The 15216-nt window shown below is 40.7% G+C and overlaps 1 protein-coding gene across 8 annotated transcripts in view; it reads right to left on the reverse strand.

Annotated features, from left to right (window-relative positions):
* Window positions 1–15216, reverse strand: part of LOC130274443 (otoconin-90-like) — a 191126-nt gene that overhangs the window by 64322 nt on the left and 111588 nt on the right. For all 8 annotated transcript variants that reach the window (XM_056522778.1, XM_056522777.1, XM_056522781.1 and 5 more), the window contains 2 exons: window positions 4552–4626; window positions 256–312 (listed from right to left, as the gene is read on the reverse strand). In XM_056522778.1, the coding sequence (XP_056378753.1) occupies window positions 256–312; window positions 4552–4626 (132 nt within the window). The remainder of the gene's footprint in view (window positions 1–255; window positions 313–4551; window positions 4627–15216) is intronic.

A 15216-nucleotide genomic window follows, 5' to 3' on the forward strand; every position in this document is an offset into this window, starting at 1 on the left:
GCTATGCGATTGGCGAGCCACCGACCACGCCAATACTGTAGCGCAACAACACTGTACAAAGGAAGGCAACCATAGTGATATAGCGTGCCACCACAATCTGTGGACTGGTCTGTTGCTTTGTTTTTCTAACCCTGGATACCCCCCATGTCATCACAAGTGTAAACACATGGGCGTACAATCTTTACAATCACAAAGTGGTAGGACGAAAATGTGCTGAATGTTTGTGCAACGTAACAGAATTGGGTTTCTCCTTACCAAGGAATGATGTCACACTTTCTATGTTCTTAAAAACCCCATCGAACGTAACGTTGTCTGGAAGAAACACACACGAAAAAAAAAAAAAAAGATGTCAGGACGATATTCCAACACGAAATAACATGAGGGGTAAAATCTAACCCATATCGTGTGTCTCAACACGTTTCACGCACACATGCGCGTGAAACGTGTTGAGACACACGATATTGGTGATCCATAGTTGTAAGCAGCACGTGATTTCATTTTTAATGCATACCGAATAAAGGCAAGGTATTATGGAAGAGATCAATCAGCAAATTGTGTAAAAACTAACCACCAGGCTTGAGATTGAGATTCATGATTTACATTTATGCTGATTTACATCTTAAAGGGGTACTCTGGTGGAAAAAAAAAAAAAAATATATATATATATATATATATATATTTTTTTTTTAATCAACTGGTATGAGAACGTTAAACAGATTTGTAAACTACTTCTATTAAAAAACATTAACCCTTCCAGTACTCATCAGCTGCTGTATGTTCCACAGGAAGTTCTTTTCTTTTTTAATGTATTTTCTGTCTGACCACAGTGCTCTCTGCTGATACCTCTGTTCCTAAAATGGACAGAGGTGTCAGCAGAGAGCACTGTGCTCAGACAGAAAATAAATTCATCTGGAGCATACAGCAGCTGATAACTACTGGAAGGATTAAGATTTTTTTTTATAGAAGTAATTTACAAATCTGTTTAACTTTCTGGTACCAGTTGATAAAAAAAAAAATAAATCCACCAGAGTACCCCTTGAAAGATTATTTATTTTATTTATATAGCGCCTACAGATTCCCCAGCACTTACAATTATGGGGTACAAACAAAGACAAGTATCAGACATAATATTACACAATAACTATTCAAACGAAGGTGTGGGGATATATTGAGGATATGTTGGGGATATGTTGGGGATATGTTGGGGATTTGTTGGGGATTTGTTGGGGATATGTTGAGGATATGTTGGGGATTTGTTGAGGATATGTTGGGGATTTGTTGGGGATATGTTGGGGATATGTTGGGGATATGTTGGGGATATGTTGGGGATATGTTGGGGATATGTTGGGGATATATTGAGGATATGTTGGGGATATGTTGAGGATATGTTGGGGATATGTTGGGAATATGTTGAGGATATGTTGAGGATATGTTGGGGATATGATGGGGATATGTTGAGGATATGTTGGGGATATATTGAGGATATGTTGAGGATATGTTGGGGATATGTTGGGGATATGTTGAGGATATGTTGGGGATATGTTGGGGATATGTTGGGGATATGTTGGGGATATGTTGAGGATATGTTGAGGATATGTTGGGGATTTGTTGGGGATATGTTGGGGATATGTTGAGGATATGTTGAGGCCAATTAGAGACTGTTATAGGCCTGTCTGAAGAGATGTGTTTTTAGGCCACGTTTGAAACTATGGATGTTGTTGTTGAGTCTGAGGGATTGGGGGATAGCATTTCAGAGAACCGGTGCAGCACGAGTAAAGTCTTGGAGACGGGAGTGAGAAATTCGGATTATAGAAGATGTTAGTGTGAGATCATTAGCAGATCGGAGAGAACGTGCAGGATGGTAGACAGAGATGAGAGAGGAGATGTAGGGAGGTGCAGCATTGTGGAGAGCTTTGTGTGTGAGACTGAGGATTTTGTACTGTATTCTGGACTGAATTGGTAACCAGTGTAGTGACTGGCACAGGGAGGAGGCGTCGGTGTAGTGACTGGCACAGGGAGGAGGCGTCGGTGGAGACTGAGGATTTTGTACTGTATTCTGGACTGAATTGGTAACCAGTGTAGTGACTGGCACAGGGAGGAGGCGTCGGTGGAGACTGAGGATTTTGTACTGTATTCTGGACTGAATTGGTAACCAGTGTAGTGACTGGCACAGGGAGGAGGCGTCTGTGTAGCGGCTGGAGAGGAAGATGAGTCTGGCTGCTGCATTAAGGATGGACTGGAGAGGAGAGAGTTTGGAGAAAGGAAGGCCTATTAGTAAAGAGTTACAGTAGTCGAGGCGGGAGTGAATCAAAGCAATAATGAGAGTTTTAGCAGTTTCAGTAGTGAGAAACGGGCGGATTCTGGAAATGTTTTTGAGATGCAGGTGACAAGAACGTGAAAGGGACTGAATATGGGGAGTGAAAGACAGATCAGAGTCAAGTATAACGCCAAGACAGCGAGCCTGCTGCCTGGGAGTTATGGTAGTACCACATACCGAGATGGAAATGTCAGGGTTAGGTACAGTATCAGTTGATGGAGAATTCTGAGTAAAGAAATATTTTGGAGAAAAGAAACAAGTGGATTCCTTTTTTTTTGATGGCGACTTACTTTGCTTTTTTTCTTTTCTTCTTCTTATTAAAGTTATACATTCAAAAATACATAAATCAACACATTCAATGACTCCGCTCTCTTCCCTCCCCCCCCCCCCCCCCCATATATTAATAAACTTTAGTTTTTGCCTTTGCCCTACCAGTGATGAGCGGCAGGGGTCATATTCATATTTGCGATATTTAGCGAATATATGTTTGAATATTTGTCCTATGTTCACGAAATTCGCATATTCGCTATGATCGTTCTCTCTTTTTTGTTCATGAGAAAAATTGTATTGAAATTTGCATAGTGCGCATGCGCAATTATATCTATCACCTAAAAGAAGGGAGGGATCAGTGTCCTGTGACTGGAAGTGGCGACATTCGAGAATATTTGCATATCTGCATTCATTCTCATATACGCACAAAAAATATTCATCATTACGAATATATCACTATCGCGAAGAGCCGATATTTGCGGTAAGAATTTGCATTTAGAAAATTCACGCTCAACACTAGGGCCTACATCCTCTCCCAACTACTTTCCTTCATCAATTAGTTAAATTACTTAAAGGAGAAAGAGAAGAAAAAAATAATTAAATATATAATTTGTATAAAACACAATTCTCCTTCTCTCCCTGTCGCCATTCATTCTTTATTTCAATCTCCTTCCTTAAAGGAAAACTGTCAGCTTGCTCCCTCCGTACTAACCAGCGGTACTGGCTGGTAGTGCGGGGGACGCTGATCAGTTTGATGCTTACCGTGCCCGGATCCATCGTTTTTCTGTATATGCTAATTAGGTTCTCACTGGCACAGGCAGGGTTACTGGCCCTCTGACGTCACCACTGCCGGCCGCAGTGCCGCCCAGCTCATCAATATTCCGCCCCTCCTCCGCCTCTCCCTCTTCTCCTTCACTCTGTAATGAAGAGGGAGAGGCGGAGGGAGGGGAGAAATATTGATGAGCTGGGCGGCATTGCACCTAATTGGCATATACAGGAAATCAAAGATTTCAGCCGAATGGTGGGACGGATCCGGGCACGGTAGGCATCAAACTGATCAGCGTCCCCCGCACTACCAGCCAGTAATGCTGGTTGATGTGGGGGGAGCAAGCTGACAGTTTTCCTTTAACTCTTCACATTGTTTCTTTTCTTTTTCTTTTTTTTTCTTTCCCTTCTCTCTCAGTTCTTCTTCATATTCGCATATCAAAATACCAACCTATATCCTCTCTTCCCCCGTCTTGCCAGATCTAGAATGTACCTTACAAGTATCCAGACGCTATCTGAGTGTCTCCTGTCCTTCATCAGATGGGTATATCACCCACCCAAGACTTTCCTGGGTGTGAGGGAGTTGAGATCTTTCTTTTGCTCCTCTTGCACAATTTTAAAGGGGTACTCTGCTGCTCAGTATTTAGAACAAAATGTTCGAAACACTTAGAGCCAGCGCTGGGGGCTCGTAAAGCCACAGCCCCGCCCCCTTGTGACATCATGCCCCACCCCCTCAATGCAAGTCTATGGGAGGGGGCGTGGTGGCCACCATGCTCCCTCCCATAGACTTGCATTGAGGGTGTGGGGCTGTGACGTCACGAGCCCCCATCGCTGGCTCTAAGCGTTCGGAACATTTTGTTCCAAACGCTGGGCAGCGGAGTACCCTTGTAAAATAATTCTCTCCTCTCTTCGAGGTTAGTCTCTTAGCTTGACCTCTTCTCAACAACAACATTCTTCAACCACAACTCCGTAGAGACCAAAAAATAACAAGGAGAGAGAAGAGAGAAACAAGATTCTTGACCAAATCAAGTCAATCTATTAATTATATTTGACGGACAGAACATAGCATTAAATGCTATTCTTCCCATGAAAACAATGTAACCCAATGGACCCCATTATAACACAACTGGGTACGTTGGGCACTACTGGTGTCCATTGTGTACTGGTCCAGCACTTTGCTTTTTTTTCTTGCTACTTACTAATGTTTCTCAAAGGTAGGTCAGTCAGCTCTGGTAACACAGGAGACCCTCCGGATTCTTGAGCATATGTAGTCTCTGAAAAACAAGGGACAATGATTGGAGAACATGATGCATATGTATAGCTACGTAGGCCATTGCGGCATTTTATAGTCATTTGTGGCCTTCCTTTTATTAGGAATCTAATTACATGAACAGACATGAAGTATTTCATCTCGTACGACACCTAAGTGCTACAGAGAACAATAAGTTGTCCAACCTACAGACAGGGCTGGTGCAAGGATTTTTGCCACCCTAGGCAAAAGCTAATTTTTCCGTCCCATTGACTTCGCCCAATGGGCCACCCTTTGACACACCCCACCTTACTACTGGGGTGACACACTGTAACAAACCTCTTCCTCATGCTGCTAGCTGAGCAAGTGGTTCGGATGCTGGTTGTCTAACTTTCTTGCGGCAGGCAGAACAGCGCCCCCATAAAGAGGGCGCTCTAGGCGGCTGCCTATTTTGCCTATAGGCAGAGCCAGCCCTGCCTACAGATAGTTGATGAGTTGCATTAGAGATCAACTAACTGCAATGGTTTTGTGCCTACTGCTGAATTTCTATCACAAATGTTCACATTATACATTTTGATCGTGTACACCGAGATATCACAGAACAGTATGTCACTGCACTCCATAACTACAACTAGTACATGTTACCGTCATATTGTGTGTTTCTCATGGCACAGATTTTTTTGGCTCACTGGTTAGTACAATTACCTTGTATCACTTGAGTCGTAGGCACAAATCCAACCAAAGGGAAATATTTGCAATACGTTTTCATAGTTACCAACATTTAAATCAACAAAATTAGGATATTTAAAGTGTACCTGTCATTATCAAAAACTCATTATACAATGTATATAATATCATTATATGTATATTTGTATTATACATTGGTTAAAAATGAGTATATTTTTGTCTCTGCAGCTATTGCCTGTGTGTCTCTCTGAGGAGACCAAATTATTGGCAAGCCAGGAGCCTGCACAGAGCCCTGTTTGTCTTCAGTGTACAGAGCCCCGCTTGTCCTCAGTGTACAGAGCCCTGCTTGTCCTCAGTGTACAGAACCCTGCTTTTCCTCAGTGTACAGAGCCCTGCTTGTCCTCAGTGTACAGAACCCTGCTTGTCCTCAGTATACAGAGCCTTGCTTGTCCTCAGTGTACAGAGCCCTGCTTGTCCTCAGTGTACAAAGCCCTGCTTGTCCTCAGTGTACAGAGCCCTGCTTGTCTTCAGTGTACAGAGCCCTGCTTGTCCTCAGTGTTCAAAGCCCTGCTTGTCCTCAGTGTACAAAGCCCTGCTTGTCTTCAGTGTACAGAGCCCTGCTTGTCCTCAGTGTACAAAGCCCTGCTTTCCCTCAGTGTACAGAGCCCTGCTTGTCCTCAGTGTACAGAGCCTTGCTTGTCCTCAGTGTACAGAGCCCTGCTTGTCCTCAGTGCGCAGAGCCCTGCGTGTCTTCAGTGTAAAGAGCCCTGCTTGTCTTCAGTGTACAGAGCCCTGCTTGTCCTCAGTGTACAAAGCCCTGCTTGTCCTCAGTGTACAGAGCCCTGCTTGTCCTGCCCTCACTTCCTGTGTTTGGACTCCTCACAGGCAATAGCTGCAGGGACAGCATTTTTTCACCCAAAAATATACACTTTTTTTTTATTACAAACATACATATAATGGTATTATCTATTATCTATTTATTTTTTTGCTGTCCACTTTGCAGTTGTGCCTCCAAAATTGGGACTCTTGTCAAATATGAATTTGTCTTTTCTTTTGGATTTTTTTCCCACACTCCAAAAACAGACACAAAACAGACTGATAAGTTCATGAAGCCCAAAGTGTGTTTGACTGTGATTGTGCATCCCACTGGGGGACACAAACTATGTTGACACTATATAAGCCATAAGAAATACATACATAAAACACCTTCCTCAAAAAGATACATTGTAACCTTTGTAACAGATCTCTTTATCTAAACCAAATATCTTTTGGCAGAGAGTTCATTCATATACTATACATACAGGACCATACATCCACAGGACAATGCGTTGATGCAATTTTCTGTAGTCACCATACATAGGTTTCACTACAATAATAACCAAGGTATATTCCAACATAAGATCAATTCTGAGACTTTGTAACATTTGTTTAAAATAAAATAACATAATTTGTACCATTATATCTACTGATGAAATGAAACAAATATACAAAACATGTTATCTTCTCCAGAAATTGTTTTTTTTTTGTGATTATCCGAACGCCCCTCGCACTGGTCTCAGAGCAAAGAGTGAATAGAAATGAACAGGCACAGCGCTCAGCTGAGTGCTGCTTCCCATTCCTTTTTAGTGATCATTGGGGGTCCCAGCATCTGTACCCCCATGATTTTACCAATTAAAAGAGACAGATACCCTTTAAAGGGGTTATCCCAATCTCAAGAAAAGAAGTCAATTGACCCCCCCCCCCCCCCCGTGTGAATGGACTATGTGCACACATGCTCAACCTCTGCTCCATTCATTTTTTATAGGACATCCAAACATTGCCAATCGCTAAATTCAGCTTTGTTCAGAAGTATCATATACAGCCAATGGAATGGTGGCCGATCATGTGTGCTGCTGTTCTATTCACTCTGGAATCAGTTGGGGTCCCAGCTGTTGGACTTTTTTAAATCAACTGGTGCCGAAAAGTTAAATAGATTTGTAAATTACCTATAGTTAAAAATCTTAATCCTTCCAGTGTTTTCATCTGCTGTATGCTCCAGAGGAAGTTGTGTAGTTCTTTCCATTCTGACCACAGTGCTCTCTGCTGACACCTCTGTCCATGTCAGGAACTGTCCAGAGCAGGATCGGTTTGCTATGGGGATTTGCTCCTGCTATAGACAGTTCTTGACATGGACAGAGGTGTCAGCAGAGATCACTGTGGTCAGACTGGAAAGAACTACACAACTTCCTCTGGAGCATACAGCAGCTGATAAGTACTGGAAGGATTAAGATTTTTATACAGAAGTAATTTACAATTCTGTTTAACTTTTTGGCACCAGTTGATTAGAATTGAATCATGGTTGAATCATTTTGGAATGTCAGTGGAACAAGATAAAATTCTTAATTGGTTAAAGCTAAAACAGATAGAACTTTCACATGATGCTCACTGCAGTCGGGTGACACCATGTATCCTGGCTCCATAAAATATGGTGTAAAAAACAAATAATAAATAAACAAAAAGAAAGTGGTGAAACAAAACTGTAGCAATTGCTCATATCAGCCAATCAGATTGCAGCTTTTATATAAAGAAGGATATTTGAAAAGAGGTGAATGAGAGCTGGAATTTGCTTGGTTGCAGATCCTCCACCTTTTTCTTGTGCTCATTTTGATAAATCTTTCCATTTTTATATTCTCCCTATGTTTATTCTTTAGACTCATGGGAAAACATGCTTTAAAATTAAAGGGGCAAAAAACATTTCATGCCCTATCCAAAGGATAGGGGATAAGATGTCTGATTGCGGGGGGCCCGCTGCTGGGACCCCCGCGATCTCCAAGCAGCTACCCATAGACATGAATGAAGGGGGCGTGGCGTGACGTCATTTCCCCAGTCCTGGAAACCCGGAGGTCTCAGAAACTAGAGACGCAGTCCCCGCATAGAATGGGGGTGCTGCTGGGAGATCGCAGGGGGTCCCAGCAGCGGGCCCCCCGCGATCAGACATCTTATCCCCTATGCTTTGATAGGGCATGAAATGTTTTTGCCCGGAATACCCCTTTAAATTCCTGAGCTGATATGCATATTCCGTGACCTACCTAACTAGTCTGTTAATCAGCCTAAGAAAAGTTCTCAGCTAGAGTTGATGTAGCCAAAGATGGGAACAATGGAACTGGAAGACAATTAGTTCTCCTGTACAGGACTAAAAAAACTGCTTTTTTTTTCCCTACAATTTATATTTAGAAATGACGATATTTGCTACTATGATACTAAGAAACAAAGAGCCATTTGGAAACTTTATCCCCGTCTGGCCAAGTTCAGCCCAAGCTGGTAGATCTCAGCCCTGTGTTTACTCATATGTGGGGTAGTGGAATTGAGACCAATTTGTGCACCATTTAATAGTGCTTGGTTATTTCTTTTCTCAATAACAAGACACCAACACATGCAATGAAATGACCATGATGCTGGTATCGGAATATAAAGTACCCAAGATCTAAGAAAGTATTGTCCACTACAATGTTAGGGTCATCGAAGTCCAGCAGAAAAACAACCCCATTTTTCGGTTACTTTGGAGCAATCGTTAGTCACTAGGGTCTATTTCTTCACAAATCACACATGACGAAATGTTCAGTGTTAAGAATGATGGCAACAAACAATTCAATTATAGGGGATCTATAACATGTTCTGTATAGAAAGAAGGTGGACCAACAAAATCATCTCCTGGCGAGGCATCGCGGAACCCGAATGAGCTTTAACCTGACTGGCTACAAAAATGTCAAGTCAGAATATGATCCTGTAGCTAAACCATGAACAATCTATTATATCTACAGTTCTTAATTTGTAGCAGTGTTAATCCTCCCTAAGACTACAGATGGATAAAGGAATTAACGTAATTTATACAAACCTACCGCAATGACCAGATACAATTCATATCAGAAATCTGTCTTCTCAATTTCTACATTTCTTAAAAAACAATGGGATCTTTTCATGAGACTCAATCAGTCAGTGAAGTTCAGGACAGGTGGAATAAAATTCAGGACGAGGGTATCGACAGTCCAGAAAAGCTTTTTACATTCTGGTGTCTAAAGGTCCACTTAAGTAGAAATAGTTAAAAAAAAAAAAAATACTTAAAAAAAAAAAAAAAATCTCTATATTTTAAACAATTTACTACATCATTGCATTCAGCATCACATAAATTTTGGTAAATTATAAAAAAATATATAGATTTATATTAATTGATCATATAAAAAATTTTGATATTATGTATCCTTATTTCACATGCAAAAAAAAAGAGGTAGGATTAAAATACTATAAAAAAAAAATAATGTAGAAAAATAATTTTGAAACTTACCAGTCTGTAAAATCATCAACAAACTCATCAGATGTATAATAATCATTGTTTAATTCTGCCTGACAAATAAAACATTATAATGTGATATGGATTAATGCAACGTTTAGGATTAAAACAAGAATAACAATTAGGAAGATAAAAAAGTTATTTTTCAATTAGAAAAAAAATTTTGGAAAAAAAATTGTTTCAAAAAAATATGTTAAGATGAAATAAGTTACATTTCAGTCATTTTAAATTTCTATTAATTTGCTAATATTTAAAAAGTAGAAAAAAACAAAAAAAGGAAATTTTAAGAATCTAGTTTGCATGTGTTTTCATGCCTCCTTTCCACTATCTGACACTTTTTTGTAATTTTAGCCAATTAGCAAATAAATTCTGTTAAAAATGTAAAGTTCACAAAAATATATATGTTTTCACTTTTGTAACACAGTTTTATCGTAGTCCACATAGTTAATCTTAAAAAATGTCTACAATATGCTTCAAATCTTTTTGAATTCCTGATGTTTAAGAGAATAATGCATTTTTAACTCATAATGTTTTTATTAGTATCACACTTAAAATGTATACCTAGACTTAAAAAAAGTTCCTTTTGAAAATTCATAAATGTGTAAATTTTAAATAGATGATCTGTGTTCTTTTTTAAGTGAATTTGAAATATTCTTCCATAATATACATTTAAATAAAAAAAAAATACTAAAACAACAATTTGGAATTACATCAAATTAAAAATGAAGGGATATGACAACTAGAGCCCAGCAAAAATGTTTAAAATTACTAACAAAATATTTAGATTTATTTTACAATATTTCAATTTTAGATCTATCTATATATTTTTTTTAGGTTCCCATTGAAGATTTTTGGTACAAAAATGTTAAAAATGTTCATGCAAAGATTAAATAATTGAAGTCTTACCTTCTAAATATTACTTGAGAGCCTTAAGGTGGAGGGCAAATGTCTTAAATGTTTTCAAAGCAAAGGACGTAGTGACTTATATCAACTTTGATGTGTTTCGGACCCATGTGATCAACTCTTTTAAGTCAGTTCAACATTCATAAAGTAATCCTTTCCGCGAATACCCAAAGGTCAATATACCCTTAATAATATATCTGAAGCATCTATATTAAAGGACATCATTGTGAACCCCCCATTCATTGCTTGGCTGCTTCACTTGCTACTTAGCTACTAATTAAGTAACAATTGGGCCATTGTTCATTTCCTGCTCTGGGTCCGGCTAAATGTTGTATTACCTGAACAGAAAGGTTAATGACATGATGAAGTAACGTCTTACGATGACAGATCCGCCTGACCTCCCGCGTCCCACTAAAATACAGGACATTTTTAAGGTTCTTTTGGATTTTTGACCATTGTGCAAATGTATAGAATATATTGATGACTGGAATCTTTATATTATTATAAGGTGTGCCCTTATATAGACCACAATCTATATGGGATAGCTAGCAAGTCCATTGGTTTTAACTTTTCAGAAAACCCCTTTAGGAGGTTAGGAAAGGCCATTAATAACCAAAAGGCCCAGAATTCCCTGTTTACAAAATATTAAAGAAGTAAATTACAACACACACAAAAACTACCAAATGGACACTCAGATTTGGAGCCGCTTATTTGTATTAACTACCAAGGGTAGAGGAGGAAGGGAAGTAATAACTGATCTTAGGACCTTTGTGACTCAAGGTAAGTAAAAAATATCGCACTCTATTAGAACTGTAATAACATAGACAAGGATATAACTACTGTAATGTTGCTCGATGTACAGGAATAAAACTAATAAAATACATATACAAGAATATAACTACTATTATACTGTCTCCTATATACAAAAATTTAACTACTATTATACTGTCTCCTATATACAAGAATATATCTACTATAATACTGCTCCTATGTACAAGAATATAACTACTATAATACTGCTCCTATATACAAGAATATAACTACTATAATACTGCTTCTATATACAAGAATATAACTACTATAATACTGCTCCTATGTACAAGAATATAACTACTATAATACTGCCTCCTATATACAAAAATATAACTACTATAATACTGCTCCTATATACAAGAATATAACTACTATAATACTGCCCCTATATACAAGAATATATCTACTATAATACTGCTCCTATATACAAGAATATAACTACTATAATACTGCTCCTATGTACAAGAATATAACTACTATAATACTGCTTCTATATACAAGAATATAACTACTATAATACTGCTCCTATGTACAAGAATATAACTACTATAATACTGCCTCCTATATACAAAAATATAACTACTATAATACTGCTCCTATATACAAGAATATAACTACTATAATACTGCCCCTATATACAAGAATATATCTACTATAATACTGCTCCTATATACAAGAATATAACTACTATAATACTGCTCCTATGTACAAGAATATAACTACTATAATACTGCTCCTATATACAAGAATATAACTACTATAATACTGCTCCTATGTACAAGAATATAACTACTATAATACTGCTCCTATATACAAGAATATAACTACTATAATACTGCTTCTATATACAAGAATATAACTACTATAATACTGCTCCTATGTACAAGAATATAACTACTATAATACTGCTCCTATGTACAAGAATATAACTACTATAATACTGCTCCTATATACAAGAATATAACTACTATAATACTGCCTCCTATATACAAGAATATAACTACTATAATACTGCTCCTATATACAAGAATATAACTACTATAATACTGCCCCCTATGTACAAGAATATAACTATTATAATACTGCTCCTATATACAAGAATATGACTATTATAATACTGTCCCCTATATACAAGAATATAACTACTATAATACTGCTCATATATACAAGAATATAACTACTATAATACATATACGAGAATATAACTATTATAATATTCCTCCTATGTACAAGAATATAACTACAGTAGAATCTCCCAATAGCGGACACTCACAGGGAATGAAAAAGTGTCCGCTATTGAGAGATGTCACTTATTGGGGTATTGGCTGTACTCCCTGATTGTGGCCCTGTGTACAAGGTAGGGCCAGCATATTGTCACGATTCGGCTGGCAGGAGGTGGATCCTCTGTGCCAGAGAGGGATTGGCGTGGACCGTGCTGGTGGACCGGTTCTAAGTTGCTACTGATATTCACCAGAGCCCGCCGCAAAGCGGGATGGTCTTGCAGCGGCGGTAGCAACCAGGTCGTATCCACCAGCAACGGCTCAACCTCTCTGACTGCTGAAGATAGGCGCGGTACAAGGGAGTAGACAAGAGCAAGGTCGGACGTAGCAGAACGTCAGGGCAGGCAGCAAGGATCGTAGTCAGGGGCAATGGCAGGAGGTCTGGAACACAGGCTAGGAACACACAAGGGAACGCTTTCACTGGCACAATGGCAACAAGATCCGGCGAGGGAGTGCAGGGGAAGTGAGGTATAAGTAGGGAGTGCACAGGTGAGAATACTGATTAGGCCTGCTGCGCCAATCAGTGGCGCAGCGGCCCTTTAAATGGCAGAGACCCGGCGCGCGCGCGCCCTAAGGAGCGGGGCCGCGCGCGCCGGGACAACACAGACGGGGAACGGGTCAGGTACGGGAGCCGAGATGCGCATCGCGAGCGGGCGCATCGCGAATCGCATCCCGGCTGGGAGTAATATCGCAGCGCACCCGGTCAGCAGGTCTGACCGGGGCGCTGCGAATGAGAAAACGCTGCGAGCGCTCCGGGGAGGAGCGGGGACCCGGAGCGCTCGGCGTAACAGTACCCCCCCCCTTGGGTCTCCCCCTCCTTTTGGAGCCTGAGAACCTGAGGATAAGACTTTTGTCCAGGATGTTGTCCTCAGGTTCCCAGGATCTCTCCTCAGGGCCGCAATTCTCCCAGTCGACCAAGAAGAATCTTTTACCTCTGACCGTCTTGGATGCTAGAATCTCCTTCACAGAAAAGACGTCAGAAGATCCGGAAACTGGAGTGGGAGAAACAACTTTGGGAGAGAAGCGGTTAAGGATGAGTGGTTTAAGGAGAGAGACATGGAAGGCATTGGGAATACGAAGAGAAGGAGGAAGAAGGAGTTTGTAAGAGACAGGGTTGATCTGGCACTTGATTTTGAAAGGACCAAGATAGCGTGGTCCCAGTTTATAACTGGGGACACGAAAGCGGACATATTTAGCGGAGAGCCATACCTTGTCTCCGGGAGCAAAAATGGGGGGAGTTCTTCTTTTTTTATCAGCAAATCTTTTCATCCGGGATGAAGCCTGTAAAAGAGAATTTTGGGTCTCTTTCCATATGGTGGAAAGATCACGAGTCACTTCATCCACAGCGGGCAAACCAGAGGGCAAGGGAGTAGGGAGGGGAGGAAGAGGGTGACGGCCGTACACCACGAAAAATGGGGATTTAGCAGAAGATTCGGAGACTCTGAAGTTGTATGAGAATTCGGCCCATGGTAGAAGATCTGCCCAGTCATCCTGGCGGGAGGAAACAAAATGCCGTAAATAGTCACCCAGGACCTGATTAATTCTTTCTACTTGCCCATTGGATTGGGGATGATAAGAAGAAGAGAAGTTTAATTTGATCTTGAGCTGTTTACAGAGGGCCCTCCAGAATTTAGACACGAATTGGACGCCTCTATCTGAGACGATATGCGTGGGCAAACCGTGAAGGCGAAAAATGTGTACAAAAAATTGGCTTTGCCAACTGAGGCGCTGAAGGAAGACCAGGAAGAGGAATAAAATGTGCCATCTTGGAAAATCGATCAACGACCACCCAAACAACTGTGTTGCCACGGGATGAGGGCAAGTCCGTAATAAAGTCCATACCAATCTGTGACCAAGGCTGTTCAGGAACAGGCAGAGGATGAAGGAGACCAGCAGGCTTCTGGCGAGGAGTCTTATCCCGGGCACAGACCGTACAGGCCCGCATGAAATCAATAACATCAGTCTCCAGAGTCGGCCACCAATAAAATCGAGAGATGAGTTGCAAGGATTTTTTGATGCCCACATGGCCTGCGAGGTGGGAGGAGTGTCCCCATTTGAGAATCCCGAGACGCTGGCGTGGAGAAACGAAGGTCTTCCCTGGAGGAGTTTGCCTGATGGAAGCTGGAGAAGTGGAGATCAGACAGTCCGGAGGAATGATGTGTTGCGGAGAGACCTCTATTTCAGAGGCATCAGAAGAACGAGAGAGGGCATCGGCCCTAATGTTCTTGTCAGCAGGGCGAAAATGGATTTCAAAGTTAAAACGGGCAAAGAACAACGACCACCTAGCCTGGCGAGGGTTCAGTCGTTGGGCAGACTGGAGATAGGAGAGATTCTTGTGATCTGTGTATATGATAACTGGAAATTTTGATCCCTCCAGCAGGTGCCTCCATTCCTCAAGCGCCAATTTAATGGCCAGTAGTTCTCGATCCCCGATGGAATAGTTTCTCTCCGCCGGGGAGAAGGTCCTAGAAAAAAACCCACAAGTAACAGCATGCCCGGAAGAATTTTTTTGTAGAAGGACAGCTCCAGCTCCCACTGAGGAGGCATCTACCTCCAATAGGAAGGGTTTAGATGGGTCAGGTCTGGAGTGCACAGGAGCGGAAGA

This window comes from Hyla sarda, chromosome 5 (genome assembly GCF_029499605.1).
Source record: "Hyla sarda isolate aHylSar1 chromosome 5, aHylSar1.hap1, whole genome shotgun sequence".
Classification (NCBI taxonomy): Eukaryota; Metazoa; Chordata; class Amphibia; order Anura; family Hylidae; genus Hyla; species Hyla sarda.